Source organism: Triticum urartu, chromosome 2 (assembly GCF_003073215.2).
Source record: "Triticum urartu cultivar G1812 chromosome 2, Tu2.1, whole genome shotgun sequence".
Taxonomy (NCBI): Eukaryota; Viridiplantae; Streptophyta; class Magnoliopsida; order Poales; family Poaceae; genus Triticum; species Triticum urartu.
The window spans coordinates 574,987,433-575,004,371 of NC_053023.1; the positions used below are offsets into that span (position 1 = coordinate 574,987,433).

The following is a 16,939-nucleotide window of genomic DNA, read 5'->3' on the forward strand; positions in this document are numbered from 1 at the left end:
GAAGCAGACAAGCCACGCCACATTACGGAACTCCCAGGTGGTCTCTATCACGAGCAGTATACCTGTTTCGCATACCATTCCGCAGCCTGCCCCTGGAACGGACATGTTAAATAGTCCAACCTTTTGCTTATCGCATTATTTGTATCGTTCTGCTTTGATCGCAGCCCTTTTTAATAAACAATGCATAGCTTTTGTCTATTTTTGCATTACTCTTTTTCTGTAAATATATGTTCCTTAACGACATGTTGCACCCGTACACTTTGGTACGGCCAAAATACGCCAGGGGCTTTAGTACCCCTCAATATGGTGTGAGAAGTCCGAACACTTTAACAAGTGCAGCACCCCGAACTTATAGCATTATATGCATCGGCTCCGAATCATGTCTTGGGTCAATAGTTGGGTTTGTCCGGCTCCTATGTTTTGGTGCCTTACGTTCCACTATATCGGCTAAGGTAGCACTAGGAGAACCACTGCGATTGTGCCCCAGTTGAGCTGGGTCGAGCACCTCAGTGGAGAAAGCTAAAACTGACTGTCATGATGAAGCGAGAGTTGGTCGCTGTTCGAGAGGTTTTTTCGAGTCCTTAAAGACTTATGCCGCTTAGAGCGAGGAGTCGGCTCTGTCCGGCCAAGGCATGGATAGCGCCCCGAACTCGGTCTTCCGAATACCAGGGGCTTCGCCGAAATTTAAAATTATAGAATTCTATGGCTAAGTGGGAGTGTTCACGCATTATAGTCCGATTGCCTTGTTCGTTGGGCTGAGCGCCTCCCTCGAAGGACCCAAACATGGGAAAAAGAGCGCTCAGGTTTATCCCCGTACACCCCAGCACTAGCGGCACGGGGGCAGAAGCCGACGACTCGCCATCTCTCAGAATTGATAAACAGCCGCACAGAAGGTAATATTTTAAATTCCAACAGCATTGCTTAGCGCATATGAACAAGTTTTCAGCGCACAGGACAAAACGAGCGAGTTTTACTCAAAAATTACATCCCTGGAACATTCATCCGCCACAAGCCAGGCACCCTTCAGAACATCCTTATAATAATTCTCGGGCTTGCGATGCTCTTTCCCCGGCGGTGGCCCGTCCTTAACAAGCTTCTCAGCATCCAGCTTGCCCCAGTGCACCTTAGCACGGGCAAGGGCCCTACGGGCACCTTCAATACAGACAGAGCGCTTGATGACTTCGAGCCTTGGACAGGCCTCCACCAGCCGCCGCACCAGCCCGAAATAGCTCCCAGGCAGAGCCTCTCCAGGCCACAGCCGAACTATGAGGCCCTTCATGGCCTATTCGGCCGCCTTGTGGAGCTCGACTAGTTGCTTCATCTGGTCGCTCAGGGGCACGGGGTGTCCGGCCTCAGCATACTGAGACCAGAACACCTTCTCTGTTGAGCTGCCCTCCTCAGCTCGATAGAATGCGGCGGCATCGGACACGCTCCGGGGAAGATCTACGAACGCTCCTAGAGAGCTCCGGATTCGGGTAAGTAACAAGTAACTCACGTTTATGTGTTTGCTTTGCATAAAGAATGCCTTACCCGCCGCTATCTTCTTCACCTCATCCAACTCCTGGAGGGTCTTCTGGGATTCGGCCTTGGCAGACTTGGCATTTTCAATAGCCGCCGCGAGCTCGGACGCTCGCGTCTTTGAGTCAAGCTCCAAACTCTCATGTTTTTTCATGAGAACCTGGAGCTCTTGCCGCACCTTGCCAACCTGGGCCTCATACTTCTCCCGCTCGGTGCACTCCGTGGCCGCCCTCTTCTCGGCCTCGAGCAGCGCTTGCTTAAGGGTCGCCACCTCAGACGTGGCCCCTACAATAGCCATGATAATCCTGTCATTTTTTGCAATTGCACCTTTTTATATATATTTAAACAAGGTATTTTATCCTCGAGCTGCTTCTTGGCACGCCCGAGCTCTTGCTCAGACCACTCAAGGTTCTGCTTTAGCGTGTCCACTTCCGCAGTCAGTGCGGCGGACGCAAGCAGAGAAGCCTGCATACGCATATTGACTCCTTTTTGTTAGACTCCTGCGAATTCTATTTGATCCTCTATTCGGCTTTTCTTCCCGAATGCCAAACAGAGCATCAGGGGCTACTGTCTATGCGGTAATATTATTTACACATTCCTTACTTACCTCAAAGCTTGTTAAAAGGCTAGTACAAGCTTCAGTCAGTCCGCTCTTGGCGGACTGAACCTTCTGGACCACCGCACTCATAATGGTGCGGTGCCCCTCGTCGATGGAGGCGCCTTTAAGCACCTCCAACAGATTGTCCGGCGCCTCTGGTTGGACGGGGGTCACCGGCACGGTGGGCTTGCTCCTCTTGGAAGGAGGTCGCCCGCCGGACTCTGGAACCTTTGAAGGTTTCGGAGCAGTGTCTGGCCTAGGGCCGGACTTGGAGCCCTGGGGGGTTCTATCCCCTTCACTCCTGGGGTCCGGGAGGTCGCCTTGCGGCGCCTCCAGGACCACCTCCTCCCGGATTGGAACCTGTGGAAACAACACTTCGGTGTCGTCCGTAGGGCAGGGGGAGGAAGCCGTCGGAAGCGAATTCACATCCGACGAGTCCAGTGAACCACTCGACGACGCGTCGAGACGGTCTTTGGGTGGGCTGCATAAACATATTCGACATAAGGGAAAGCTGTGCAATAAAGGAATACTATGAATTACTCTGGTATCCAGATACTTACGATTTAGCCAAGGGCTTGGCCCTCGGCGGCCACTCCTCTTCGCCGTCGTCGGCGTCGGTGGAGTAGTCCGGAGGAAGGGTTTTCCCCTTCTTGGACCCTTCGGCCTCCCCAGTTGGGGCGGCCTTCCTTTTCTTCCCTTCCCCCGCTGGAGGGGGAGGGGTCTCTTCTTCCTCCTCCTCGTCTTCATGGGAGGAGTGCGTCTTGGAGTCATCGGATGAGGGATCCGACACCTCCAGGCGCCGGGCACTCTTTCGAGTCCCCGTGGCCTTCTTCTTGGCCTTCTTCTCCGCCACCACATGGGGTGCCGGAACCAGCAGCTTCGCCAAACGAGCGTCCGCTGGCCCTTCGGGCAAAGGAGCCGGACAGTTGATTTGTCTGGACGTCTCCTGCCAATCCTGTCAAAGGTAAGGGAGCTTAGATCCCGCATGGAGTCAAACTATGAAAAACTGATACCCTGTAGAAGGTAAAAATAGCTTACCGCACGAGCGTGACGCTGCGTGCTGAATCCGCGATCCTCGGTAGCGGATGCGGGGGCCTCGGCGCCTTTGAAAAGCACCTTCCAGGCATCTTCGTATGTCGTGTCGAAGAGCCTGCTCAGAGTTCGGTGCCGCGCCGGGTCGAACTCCCACAGGTTGAAAGCCCGTTGTTGACACGGGAGGATCCGGCGGATGAGCATAACCTCGACTACGTTGACAAGCTTGAGCTGCTTGTCCACCAGGGTTTGGACGCATGTTTGGAGTCCGGTCAGCTCTCCTTTTTTACCCCTGACAGGCCCGTCTCTTTCCAGGATGTGAGCCACGTTGGGGGTCCGGATCGGAACTCAGAGGCTGCGACCCACTTAGGGTCGCGCGGCTCGGTGATGTAAAACCACCCTAATTGCCACCCCTTTAGGGTCTCCACAAAGGAGCCCTCGAGCCATAAGACGTTGGGCATCTTGCCCACCATGGCGCCTCCGCACTCCGCCTGGTTGCCGCGCACCACCTTCGGCTTGACATTAAACGTCTTGAGCCACAGGCCGAAATGGGGGCGGATGCGGAGGAAGGCCTCGCACACGACGATAAACGCCGAGATGTTGAGGACAAAATTCGGGGCCAGATCATGGAAATCCAGGCCATACTAGAACATGAGCCCCCGGACAAATGGGTGGAGAGGGAAACCCAGTCCGCGGAGGAAATGGGGGAGCAACACCACCCTCTCATGGGGCCTAGGGGTAGGGATGAGCTGCCCCTCTTCGGGAAGCCGGTGCGCAATGTCGTTGGACAAGTATCAGGCCTTCCTTAGTCTTTTGATGTGTCCCTCCGTAACGGAGGAGACCATCCACTTGCCTCCTGCTCCGGACATGGCTGGAGAAGGTTGAGGTGGGGAGTGCGAACTTGGGTGCTGGAGCTCGAGTGCGCGAAAATGGATAGGCAAAGGAGGAAGAAGGCGTAGGTGAAAAGGTGGATCCTTATCCCCTTATATGGGTGGACGCGACTATGTGTCCCCACCAGCCTGGTAAAACCCACTTATCTCCCAAGCGCCGAAATCAATGGCGCGGTTGGGTTACCCACGCCCGTATTGATGAGAATCTCGGAATGAGGGGACACGATCTCTACTTTAACAAGACGTGCCAAGGAAACCGCCTCGCATAACACGCTGAGATGGGACAGTAAAACGATTCGAATAAAGGCTTGGCCGTGGTGTGATGTCACACTACGGAATACGTCAGCAGATTAGATTTGTGTAAATATTATTCTCTCTATGGCAATCTGTGGAAACTTATTTTGCAGAGCCGGACACTATCTTTGTGTTCAAAATCTTCTATGAAGTACTTGGAGGAGGAACCCGCCTTGCAATGCCGAAGACAATCTGCGCGCCGGACTCGTGGTCATTGAAGCCTGGTTCAGGGGCTGCTGAGGGAGTCCTGGATTAGGGGGTGTCCGGATGGCCGGACTATACCTTCAGCCGGACTCCTGGACTATGAAGATACAAGATTGAAGACTTCGTCCCGTGTCCGGGAGGGACTTTCCTTGGCGTGGAAGGCAAGCTTGGCGATAAGGATATGTAGATCTCCTACCATTGTAACCGACTCTATGTAACCCTAACCCTATCCGGTGTCTATATAAACCAGAGGGTTTTAGTCCGTAGGACAACACATTCATACACAACAATCATACCATGGGCTAGCTTTTAGGGTTTAGCCTCTCCGATCTCGTGGTAGATCTACTCTTGTACTACCCATATCATCAATATTAATCAAGCAGAACGTAGGGTTTTACCTCCATCGAGAGGGCCCGAACCTGGGTAAAACTTTGTGTCCCTTGCCTCCTGTTACCATCCGGCCTAGACACACAATTCGGGACCCCCTACCCGAGGTCCGCCGGTTTTGACACCGACACTCATCATTGGAGCGGTCTAAGTCGTTAGATTGGCTTAGTTCAATGGACGAGATCAGTTGGATCTACCTCTTTGGGTCTTTTCATATTGGTATAGATATTTGCCTTTGCGATATATTTTCCTTTGCTTTTATTTTCAGATCTATTAAACCAAAAATACAAAAATATATTGCTGTAATTTATTTTATTTGAGATCTATTTATCCCATCAATCATATTTTTATCACGTCTGTTTGCCAATTTCTGGCGCCGTTGCCCGAAAGGGATTGACAATCCCTTTAACACGTCGGGCTGTGGGTATTTGTTATTTGTGTGCAGGTGTTGTTTACGTAGTGTTGTTTGGTTCTCCTACTGGTTCGATAACCTTAGTCTCATCACTGAGGGAAATACCTGTCGTCGTTGTGCTACATCATCCCTTCCTCTTTGAGGAAATACCGACGTAATCTAGCAGACATCACATGACCAGAGAAGTTAGAGCATCTCCAGCTGTTCGGCCCCCAGGGGCTGGAAATAGCGCCGCCCTGGGGATGAACCGGCGATAATTTCGGCGTGAAGGTGATCGTGTTCCCGGTCGCCGCCCCAGTCGACGTTTTGTAAATATTTTTAAAACAAAGTTGGTCAAAATTCGGCAAACAGGACATTGATTCGGCGATATTTAGGCGTTTCACAGTATTTTGCATATTGAAAACATAAATGTATTAAAAGGAAAAAAACTGATGCTGCCGCGCCTACAGGCCGAAGAGCTTGCTGAAGGCGTCGTAGTCGCCGCCGCCGTCGTCCTCCTTCTCCTTCTTCACACCGCGGCCGTCCCTGCTGGACCCCTGCCCAAGGTCGCCCTGGCAGACTGGTTTGGCCGGCGGCGGCGCGTCGTCGTCGCTGTCCTCAAGGACGATGACGCCTCCCTCGTCGCGGCCACGGCGGCGAGCGGCGATCTCCTCTAGGGCGCGGCGGCGCTCCATCTCCAACCGGGCCCAATCCTCCCGCGCCCACTTCATGGTGGCCTCGTCGTCGAGTGCGGCCATGTCATCACGCTCGCCCTTCACGGCGGCGAGCCCCGGCTCCATCTTCGGCTTGACGAGGCGGGAGGTAGGAGCCGAGGAGGCACGGCCGCCCTCGTTAATGATGAGGGCGGCGCTGCGGGTGCGCCAGCCGAACGGCGTTTCCACGGGCTCGGCCTTGACGCTGACGAGCGCCAGCGACTCGGAGGAGTGGGAGGAGGACCTGCCCAGCATGCGCCTCGGCAGCCACGGGCCACCGGGTACTCGAGCGGCGGATCATTGCCACCCTCGAGGTACTCGAGGACGGCATGGAGCATGCGGCCGGGGGCGCCCCACCATAGGCGGAGGTCGTCGCTGCTGTTGCTCCCCTTTTCACCGGCGCGTTGTTGGTGGAGGTGAGCCGCTCCTCGCGCCGGCGTTGAAAGTACGTCGCCCAGTGCACGTGGTCGTCGGCGGCGTACTCCGGGAGGTCCCGCTCCTCCTCCGTCAAAGAGGCCCAAACACGCTCGATCTCGGCGTGGAAGCAGGCGGGATGGTCGACATCGGGCTGCCGGGGGACTGGGACACCCCCGGCGCTGAGCCTCCAACGCCCCGGCACGTGCATGTCAGGCGACGCTGGGTAGTTTGCCTCATGGAGGAAGTGGCTTCCATTCGTGCAGGTAGCGGCGCCCAAAGCCGTTGGCCGCTACTCCATCGCCGGGGAACCGCTCTCCCATCGGCGGGGCGTGCATACGGTGGCTAAACGAGAAGAGAGAGCGTCGACAGCGAGAGAGAGGGGCTGCGGCGAGTGCGTCCATCGGCAAGGGAGGGGGCAGCTTTTATAGCGGCCGGGGGCGGCAAACGTGCGTACACATGGCGAGAAAGAGCGCGTCACCACACTACGCCGCCCATGAGGAATCAATGAAAGACCGACCTTGGCATTAATTCCCCACGGGAAACCAAGGCGATGAGGACAACGATGCGCGGGGTTGCTAACTCAACAGGCCCGCCGTTCTTTCGTGTTAAAAACGATTCCCCTGGCGCCCCTCTAGCGCACCAGGTTCGGTCTGAATCCGCCGGCATCAGTTTTAGGCCTAACCAGCGAAAATTAGGCTCCTGGAAACGCAACTGGCCCGTTTTTTCAGTGCCGGCGCTAAAAAATAGCCTGTGGAGGCCTCTTAGGGGCGCAGCTGAAGATGCTCTTAGCTCCACACAAACATTTTTTCGAGAATACAGCTCCAGGGAAACATGTTACATCAGGTCTTGTGTAACTGTAATGGAGTTTTGACAGATTGAGGTACCGATGCAACACAAAATATATATACTCCCTTCTATATACTTATATAGGACACTTATAAACATGCTACCAGGCCAGCAGCGGAACAATATATCAATGAGTGACATGTAAGAAAATGCTGACTGAGGGACTCTATCGATGGCCAGATATGCATAATACAGATGGATAGAACGGGACAGTACCAATACCTGGTAATTCCCCCTCAAGTTAAGGAAGAAACACATCCCAAACAAGAAAAGAGAAAAGGTTAAGGAAGAAATGAGAGAGTGCTTCATCATTTGAGAAGAATGCTACCCTTTAATCATCTTCGATGCGATCTCCTGTGCACTCTTCAAACAAGAAAGTGTACTTGTTACGTCGTTATTACTTTGAGCAGATCTCATGTCATGCAGTATCCTGCGGCATGCTTCCATCAACCCCTGGTGAGGCTCTGCACAAAGCAAACCAACTTTCGGAGAGCTTTCCCATGGTCCATCTCTGGATGGTTCGTCCATTAACCTCAGCAGCTTGTTTTCATTACGCTTACTCATCTCTTCTTGCAGTTTGGCTGCCATGACCGATGCCTGCTGAATACATCTCAACGGGAGCTGCAAAGCAGGATCACACCTCAGAAACCAATAGATAGGCAAAGGAATGACTATTAGTGTTTCACTTCAATATGTTCAAGTACACAATACACTCATTGTTCAAACTGTGTAAGCTCAACTAGAAGAAGACCAGACTAACTGATCTATTATAAAGATTAGCCCCATTTCCAAACAAAAGGGGTTAGCCAGCACATACATCTTCATTGTAGAATTAGGAAGTTTATCCCACCTACCAAATAATGAAACCACGAGGGGATGTGAACCTATTCGTTATTCACAAGTGAGATACCAACATGTAAACTACTGCAAATATTCTAAAAATGATGAACAGAGGCATGTGGTCATCTCCTGTGCTAGTGCCGTAGTCAGCTATTAGAAAAGGTAACGATGATAGAGAACAGAAGCTGAATTATTGGCATGCTTCCATATAACTTAAGATAGGACGAGCCACCTCCTAAATTCCACATACAAGTTCTACCCCACACTTCTCTAGGTCACTTTGTCTCTAACTTGTAACTCGATATAACTTGTAGCTCTATATTTACTAACTTGTAGACCCGGTTACAAACAAAGATCAGCTTTCCTACTTCACATCCTGACAGAAACCATCTTGGATTCTTGGACACAGCTTAGTGATCTCCTGCAGGATGCTATCTCATTTTATTTCACACCACAGCGATTTGGAGAATAGAGAACAACTCAGTTGGACACCAAAAGAACACCGCTTGTGTTAGGAGTACCCATGACAATAGAAGTGTACGCCAAAACACAAAAAAGAGCTGAAGGCATAAAAGTTCACATATGACTAACCTGCGCAAGCAGTGCGACATTAAGACCAAAGCTTCTGTCTGAAGCTCCAGCAACAAGTTTATACAAGAAAGTAATTTCTCCAAGATCCTCTGTTTCTGTGCTAATACCCATCTTTTCATCACTAATTTGCAACAGCTTCCTTGTCGACAGATATGAAACATGGTATGCCCCAACGGAACCTTCAAATTCACTCTGGATATCAAGAATCTTTGGATAGTGAGTTACAAAAATGACAATACATTTCTTGTTTTTCAGGAGATAGTGTAATGTAGCATAGGCTATAGCAACACCATCGTGTGTGCTTGTTCCACGACCAAGCTCATCAATGATAACTAGGGATCGAGATGAGCAGTTCTGTAATATGTTGGAAGCTTCATTCATCTCTTCATAAAAGGTACTTGTTCCTTGTTGAATACTGTCAGATGCACCCATCCGAGTATAAATTCCATCAACAACATGAAGTATTGCTGATGAAGCTGGTACAAAGGAACCAACCTAATGAAACCAGAGCAACAAGTTATAGGAATCTCCTCAGAGAAAAAATGCAACTAGAGTAATCTATAACAACTATCAACCTTCTTTTTTTGCGAGGGAACAACTACCAGTCTTTAGCTGCTTTTAAAAGGAAACATATAACCATTTACCAATGTTTTTGTCAGCTGCAAACCAACTACTTGGTAAAAGTTTTTACTGGAGTAGTTATATTATACATTTACAACGTGTTTCCATGAGTAGACTTAAAGCATCGGATAAAACCTATACCTGGGCCATAATGGTAATTAGTGCAACTTGGCGAATATAGCAACTTTTTCCTCCCATGTTTGGTCCTGTAACAATCTGGCAGTACTGCCCATCTGCATGAAGGTCTGTATCATTTGGAACAAAATTGTCTCCAAGTAGAGACTCCAGAACCTAAAATGCAACAGCACGCCATCACCACCATCGTCAAATAAATAAGAAGTGTTGATGTGCAAAACTGAAGAACAGGTACTAATGAGATCAAACTCAGAAGGCTTGATCCTGAAAGCCATCAGTAGAATGGAAAGTTTTTTCTAGAATACGCACAAGCATGCGTATCATATATTCGTAGAAGAGCCAAGATGGCTGATACAAAGTGGTCTACAACTAACCGGATGGCGACCATCTTTGATGTGGATCTGACTTGCTTCATTTTCAGGAACAAAGTTAGGTTGTACATAATTCTGCAAAAATGGCAAATCAGATCGTGATCGATGTCATGTAGGAAAAACGAACCATGTAAAAAGGTGAACACTGGTTAACGATAGTCTATTACATTTTGTTTTGCAAGAGTGGCAAGAGAGTATAAGCAGTCAAGAGCTGCAAGAGATTCGACAGATGCTTGAAACTGCGCATAATATTTGCCGAAATCCATAAGGAATTTGTGCCATGTTTTCCTGCAGATAACTGCTAGTTCTTCTTTAGCCAGTAATAAGTTGTCCAAGTTCTTCAATACTTCAGGAGTGTGGTATCTAATAGTTTTTTTGGTGCTATTTACTTTCATCCAATTTGTAGGCACCCTTCTATCTACTGGTAGCTGCAGACACACATAATAGGTAACATTAAGAACCAAACAAAAAATACAAGAGATATTCTTACTACTTGAAACTAAAAATACATGAAGGTTTCAATTAAGCGATTTAACTTCGATCAGGTAAGCTGTTCCAGATACGGTTTTGTACTCCAAGCTGCGCATGCCAAGCTGCTTCCGATATTCAACAATTAATAAATCCAGTTTTTGTTTGGCCATTTCAACAGTCACATGACCCTCTGCAACCTGTAGAAAGATATACAAGTATGATGCATCCGAAAACGTAAGGAACAAACAAACTCTATTTGTGATAAGGGAAAGATTTACCTCGGGGAACTGGTCAACAGATGAAATGAATAGGTTTATCATATCTCCTTGATCAGCAGCATCTTTGTCAAGACACGACAGAAGTTTCACAGCATTAGCAAGTACAGCAGATGATGAAGCTGTACTTATGAGCCTTCTCAACAAAGAAGAGTGGACAATTCTATGCTGAGAAGACATGTTGTCAGTATCCTCGAGAACAAGCTTCCGCAGTTGCTTTCCAGCCGTCAAGATAGCCTGGATGACCCCAACAAACTGCGACACAAACTATGGACAGTTAGGTATCAATATCACACTAAGCAAGATTCGCATAAACACCACCAAAATTTTTAAGTTAAAGAGTCAACAGGAGCATAGAAACATTTCTCCAACCAAAAATTTGTATGTATATAGCAAGCAAAACTGAATTCACGGACTTCTCTATTTCATAGTGGAACACAGTTTCAACAGATATATAGAAGAAAACAAGCAAAAAAGAAAGAAGTACAGGGAAAAACTACTAGCAGGTATAATGTGCAAGTTCTATAATGGACAATCATAATTGGGGCAACAGTTCCAGTCTAGAATCAATTAGAACACAGAAAGGAATATATTTTTACCTCTTTAGCTGTGGCTTTGCAGTGAAAAATTCTTGTAATTCCTCTTTGAGAATCAAGTGATCTTCCCAGCATTGTTAAAACAGATGAAAGAATGGTGCTGAGATCACTTCGCGCAGAAGCTGCGCAGCACCCATCCCCTTCATCCTGTCGAATGCTAACTGAATCTTGCCGTGATCCCATCGATTCAGAGATCTCAGAGATTGCATCGTGACGAGCACATATTAGATTTCTATCAGATAAGGGGTGAGTCAACTGCAAGAACAGCACAAGATCAAGAAAGACATTTAACAAAACAGTTGACATAAAAACAAATTGTTCAATGTGAAATGATAGATTATGCTGAAAGTCATTTCATGGCCAGGTCCAGATATAGCAGCTTACCCAGTGTCTAAACAGCCTAGATCCAAAAGCTGTACATGTGTTGTTCATAGTTTGGAACAGGGACCCTTCTATTGAACCATCTGAGTTGTTCTTTAATACCTGAAAACAATCCAGGTGGCACCTCATAAATGGAATGGAGGAGAATCTCAAGGGCATGGCATGCCCACAAAAGCGAACAGCGGATGTGCTTTGGTGTCTCGAGTTTCGAAACATTTCAGGAAAAAGGAAGTGACTACAGTTCTCCCCCGGTCACAACTTTCCGTCTAAAAAATTGTCACAGCTACCCAAACAGAAAGAAGAAAAATAGTTGCATGGTATTACAGAAGAATGTACCTCGAGCTGCTGAAGAGCGTTTGCTGATAGAGACATTTCAGTATTAGCAGTAAATGGCCGGAACGAGGAACCGAAGCAGATTAACCTCTCCATACCAAAACCCTTCAAATAGCGAACGCTCAATGCCATTGCTTGGGCAACTAGCTCTGGCATAGCCATGACACCCTATGCGAACAAATGTAACTTATTAAACCACATTATAGTTATCAAGCCACAACGGGCGACGGCAGTTAATTACCTAAACTCCATTTAGAACAGTTATGAATGCTAACAGTACCTCCATCCCACGAAGATTGTTGTCCTCTTCATTTATTTCCATCATCTGTTTATCGTTTTCGATGGTTGGTGAATTGACCTCCGATTTCTCAAACAAAGACATCAGTTCTGCTAAAGCGCTGCCCCCGCTGAAACAATCACGCGAAGTGCACTCAACCCGGACATTAGAGGCAGGTCCCGCATATGCCCTCATCAGCTAGACAACAAATGGAGGAACCCATTAACCAGGGAATCTCGAGCACTATGAAACTAGAAGGAGTAACACTAACTCAAAATAGCAATAACTAAAAACTGTAATCAAAGACAAGCAAATAAAGATCATATGAATAATTTGCATGTAACTCAAGTTAGTATGATGGGTAAACAGGCCATCATACATTATGGTGGAACTGGGAAATGGTAACATGTTACTGCCAAGCTACAGTTACACTGATGGTTGTTTACGGAATTCTAAATAAGTTGCCATATAGCATAAGCATGACCAGAAATCGTACAAACATAAGTAAATTTATTATTACTTATTGCAAACTGAAACGGATGAGAATCTACAATCTACTGATTAACGTTTCGTGCCATCAGTGCGACTTCAGCTATACTGTGCATTGTGAAATACAGAATATCATGACCGTACAATTTTTACACATCACCAGACATGGATTCATCTGGCGATCAGATATTCAGATTAACCAACATAAGTTTGGGCAGATAGAGTACCACTTACCTTTTCAGTAGAGAACGAGAGAGGGGTGCCGAGTATGACCTCAACGGGCGCCAGGCCAAGCAGCACGGCCTCAAGCCCGCTCCTGGATGCGCCGTCCATGAACTCCCCGTGCACGACCTCGCCGGTGGACACCTCGATGGCCACCACCCCAACCTTCACCTCGAACCCCTCCCTCCCCACGGCATCCACCTCCTTGTCCACCACGCAGACGAGGTACCTGCTCCCCTCTTCCGGCGCGCCGCCGCCCTCCATTTCCCCGGCCCCCGCCTCGATGGTGGCGCGCGTGTACACCGCCGACAGCTCGCGCGCGAAGGGGGCCGCGCCGCCCCCGCCGCGCGCAGCCGCGGCCGCCTTGATCGCCGCGGTCTCGGTCTGGCGGACGACGCCGACCTTGTGGCCCGCGTCGACGAGGCGGCAGACGTGGAAGCCCAGGCGGAACGTGGGGACGCTGGCGGTGAGGAAGCTGCGGTCGGGGTGGGCGACGATGCCGAGGACGGAGGCGGCGACGGCGGCGTCCTCGCCGAAGAAGCGGAAGCGGTAGCCCACCTCGACCATGAGGAGGACGTCCGGGTGGCGGGCCTTGAGGTCCACGACCTGCTGCTCCAGCGGGGTGTAGCCTCTGCCGCCGCCGCCACCGCCATCGCCGCCGCTAGGGTTCGAGCCGGGGGGCGGCGGCTCGAGGAGCGCGCGGCGGACGGCGGCCTCGCGAGGGGGGGTGACGGAGACGGGGGAGGGGGAGGGTCGGGGCCTTTTGGCGGCGGTTTTGGGGGAGCAGGAGAGGGCGCGCGCGCGCTTGGCGGGGGAGAAGGAGGCGACGGTGGAGACGGAGGGCTTGGGGGGAGGAGGAGGCGCGACGGGTTGGGCTTGGGCGGCGGAGGCGGAGGTCAGGGGTGGGGGCTTGGGGGAGAAGAAGCGGGAGAGTACCTGCTGCTTCGGCTGCTTGGCCATGGCGGTGGCGGTGGCGGTGGGGGCGGGAAACAGGGGAGTGGGCGGCAACAAGGAGGAGTGGTTTTTCAGAGGTTTCTCTCGCGCGGCGAGGAGGCGCGCCACCGATGGGGCCGGAGGCTGGGAACCGGAACTCCGGAGTCCGGAAGCACCATTTGGCGGTCGCCCCTCGGTCGGTCGTGAGTTCCTGCGCTTCTGCGTTTGATCCTCCTTTTTCTTTTTGAACAATAATCGATTTTATTGCCCTAAAAAAATCGATTTTATTCCATTAGCAACATTTTATGAAATGAAAGGGGTCACGTTTGACATGGCTAAAATATCTCACGTGGTACAAGGTCCTGTATCTGAAAAGACATCGAAAAGCCATGAAGATAGTTTTGATTTATTTATTTTTTTGCGGGAAGATTGCTTGATGATGCGCTTTGACATTGAAACACCTGTTGACGGCGCTACCATCGCAAGGATAAAAGATGGTGATGCTTGACTTTGAAGATGAAACTTGTTATGGCTGCTGATTTCAGGATGTGAAGAGTATCTGCTATCATTGTGGCAAAGAGTGGCTCGTATGTTTTGGCTTGGAGAGAGGACACCATCAGAGAAGGCATGGCCGAAACCTGTAACTGCTGACAATGATCATTTTATTCAAATTGGATGACGACACCAATACCAGTTGAAAGAAGGCTGCATATCTTCCTCGTTTGCCTAGGCCGCATTGCAAAAAGCCATTTACCTGCAACTAAAGATGGTTATTGCGTGATTCTTGGTTGTTGTTGTACAACAAAAATTGCCGAGCCTTGATCATGCCATGTCATCACATCCTCTAGAGCTTTGGACTCTGTAAGATCACAATCAACACTAGTCATATATGTGATGTTTTACAAAACTTTCTACAAAACATGGCATCATTTTAAAGCACTCAAAGGCGCCATAAAAGAAGTGTATACACTAGTTACATTGATGTGGGGATGAGCTTTCAATAAAATCTTAATCATTTGTGGAATGGGATGGTTATGTTCAGCCAAAACTTATGCTCTAACATACCAGGGATAGGAGAACCAGGTAGCCTTTGATAAAAGGGCATAACAAAAACATGTGCATTCCATCCTCTTGGTTGGGACATCTAGTATAGTTTTCACTAATATGTCTTGAGAACTTACTTGCATGCTTACCCATTTAGAAGTGCTTAGTGAAGATGCCTTCATGCAGAAGTTTGGACTCCTGACTTCATGAGTTTGTCCCTCCAAATTTGATTGACAAGGTTTAATTTATAATCTGCAATGGAGCTATTTTTGGTCGTTGGTTTGCTGGTAGTGCTAGATTATTGAAGTAGTGTTTGTAGGCACTTTTCAAAGTGTAGTCACATGCAGGGGTTAGCCTATAAACTGACATATCATGTTTAGCATTATTGACAAACAGGGGTTTGCATTACAGCCTGTGTCGTATGAGGATGAAATAAAGCGTTCACAAGATTGGTGTTCCAAATTTTCTAGTTAGGTAGCCAAATATCAATAATAACAACTAGATGAAAATAAGGTGACGGCTCGATTATAAGCTTGTCATAAATGGCTTGCCACGAAGAAAAACATGGAGTAGTCCATATGAAACTACCACCATCTCCCAAATGATAAAGGTAGGCACAAATAAGAAGATGTCTTACCTTTAGAATAATCCAGAAGGTTTGATTTGGGAGCACTTTGTTTGACTCTCCAAAAATGATCACATCCTGTAATGAACATGTAGCTTAGGACTATCAAGGTAGTGTTCCTTGAGGTTTATTAGCTTTGTATATTCAACTCTTAGACTAGATTAAACACACATTTGACATTTTAAAGATTTTGTTCGCAGTGGTTACACATGAGTGTTCTCATTTTAATGACCTCTTTCAAAATGGTTGCTAGTGTTTAACCATTTCAAATGATTCAAGGACTCCACAACGACCACGGCGGCTCGAGGATACTGGACCATAGGGACACGTGCATGAAGACATTTCAGTTGTCAACGACAAGGTAAGGTCGTCTTCTGTAGGGGAGCAGCGGCAGCGATGTGTCGGCGATTCGTTCTGGCGGTCGTAGTGGTCGCAAGGTAGTCCAGAGACTTTGATGTAATATTTATTATGTCGGGGTGCTTTGTACTTCCGGTGATATGTGTGCATTTAGATTCATAAGGGTTTAGTTGCTTTTGTGTATAAAAAGGGTTAATTTGATAAATGCCACTTTGGCGATTCTGAGAAATGCCACTGCAATTTCCAAATTTTGAAAAATGTCTTTTCAGTGGCATTTTTCGAAGTCTGCAGTGGCGTTTTTCAAAGTTTGCAAAAATTGCAACGGCATTTTTCAAAATTTTAAAATTGCACTAGCATTTTTATGAATCGCCATAATTGGAGTGGCATTTATGTAATTAACCCATAAAAAGTTATGCACTTTCTTTGTATACCCGCAAAACATTGTAAAATACTCCCTCCGTCCGGAAATACTTGTCGAACAGATGGATGTATCTAGATGCATCCATTTTCATCCATTTCTATGACAAGTATTTCCGGACAAAGGGAGTATGATAAAAAGCCTCCCCTTGATATGCGCACAAAAGATTTTTATGAATTCACCTAAGATCTTATTTTAGGGGAAAGTTCGCCTAAGATATTGGGGACTAAATGGATGATATATTATCGTTTTCTAGACCAATTTATTACCGGCTAATGTGTTCATGTGTATGTGCCATTTAGGGTAATGTTTATGCTTATACATGAGTGTAAAGAATCCACGAGTACCCTCTGAAGGAACTTCTCATCGGACAATCTCCATGATGCAGAATCGTTCTAGCTCCGCCCTGAGAAAATTACACCTACAGTAACTGAACTTGTCTCTAGGGTTCAGTTTGGTCACTGTATTCATGAAACCTAAAGTTACGGTCACTTGACTCGCTGAATCGGGTCAGCGTACGGTAACTCGTATCATTTTGGCTCGTATTTTGCACACGTGGACGTATTTGACCCAAAAAACTGTTTGACCCGCCAACTGTACAGGACACGTCCATTTCATAAAGAAGCGAGCGACCACTTTCCTCAACAAAAAAAAGCGAGCGACCACGGCG

At 48.3% G+C, this 16,939-nt stretch overlaps 1 protein-coding gene across 2 annotated transcripts; it reads right to left on the reverse strand.

The window, feature by feature from the left end:
• Positions 1-7,397: 7,397 nt before the first annotated feature.
• On the reverse strand, positions 7,398-14,024 carry LOC125538873 (DNA mismatch repair protein MSH3-like). 2 transcript variants are annotated; one of them, XM_048702183.1, is made up of 12 exons: positions 12,905-14,024; positions 12,185-12,379; positions 11,908-12,072; positions 11,575-11,673; positions 11,194-11,445; positions 10,598-10,849; positions 10,385-10,516; positions 10,016-10,276; positions 9,852-9,923; positions 9,484-9,633; positions 8,722-9,216; positions 7,398-7,911 (listed from the first exon to the last, which is right to left on the reverse strand). In XM_048702183.1, the coding sequence occupies exons 1-12, from the start codon at positions 13,850-13,852 to the stop codon at positions 7,615-7,617; spliced, it is 3,318 nt and encodes a 1,105-aa protein (XP_048558140.1). In that variant the 5' UTR covers positions 13,853-14,024; the 3' UTR covers positions 7,398-7,614. The 2 variants fall into 2 exon arrangements, with proteins under 2 accessions (XP_048558140.1, XP_048558139.1); XM_048702182.1 differs by having other exon boundaries at positions 10,598-10,861.
• Between the last annotated feature and the right edge of the window lie 2,915 nt (positions 14,025-16,939).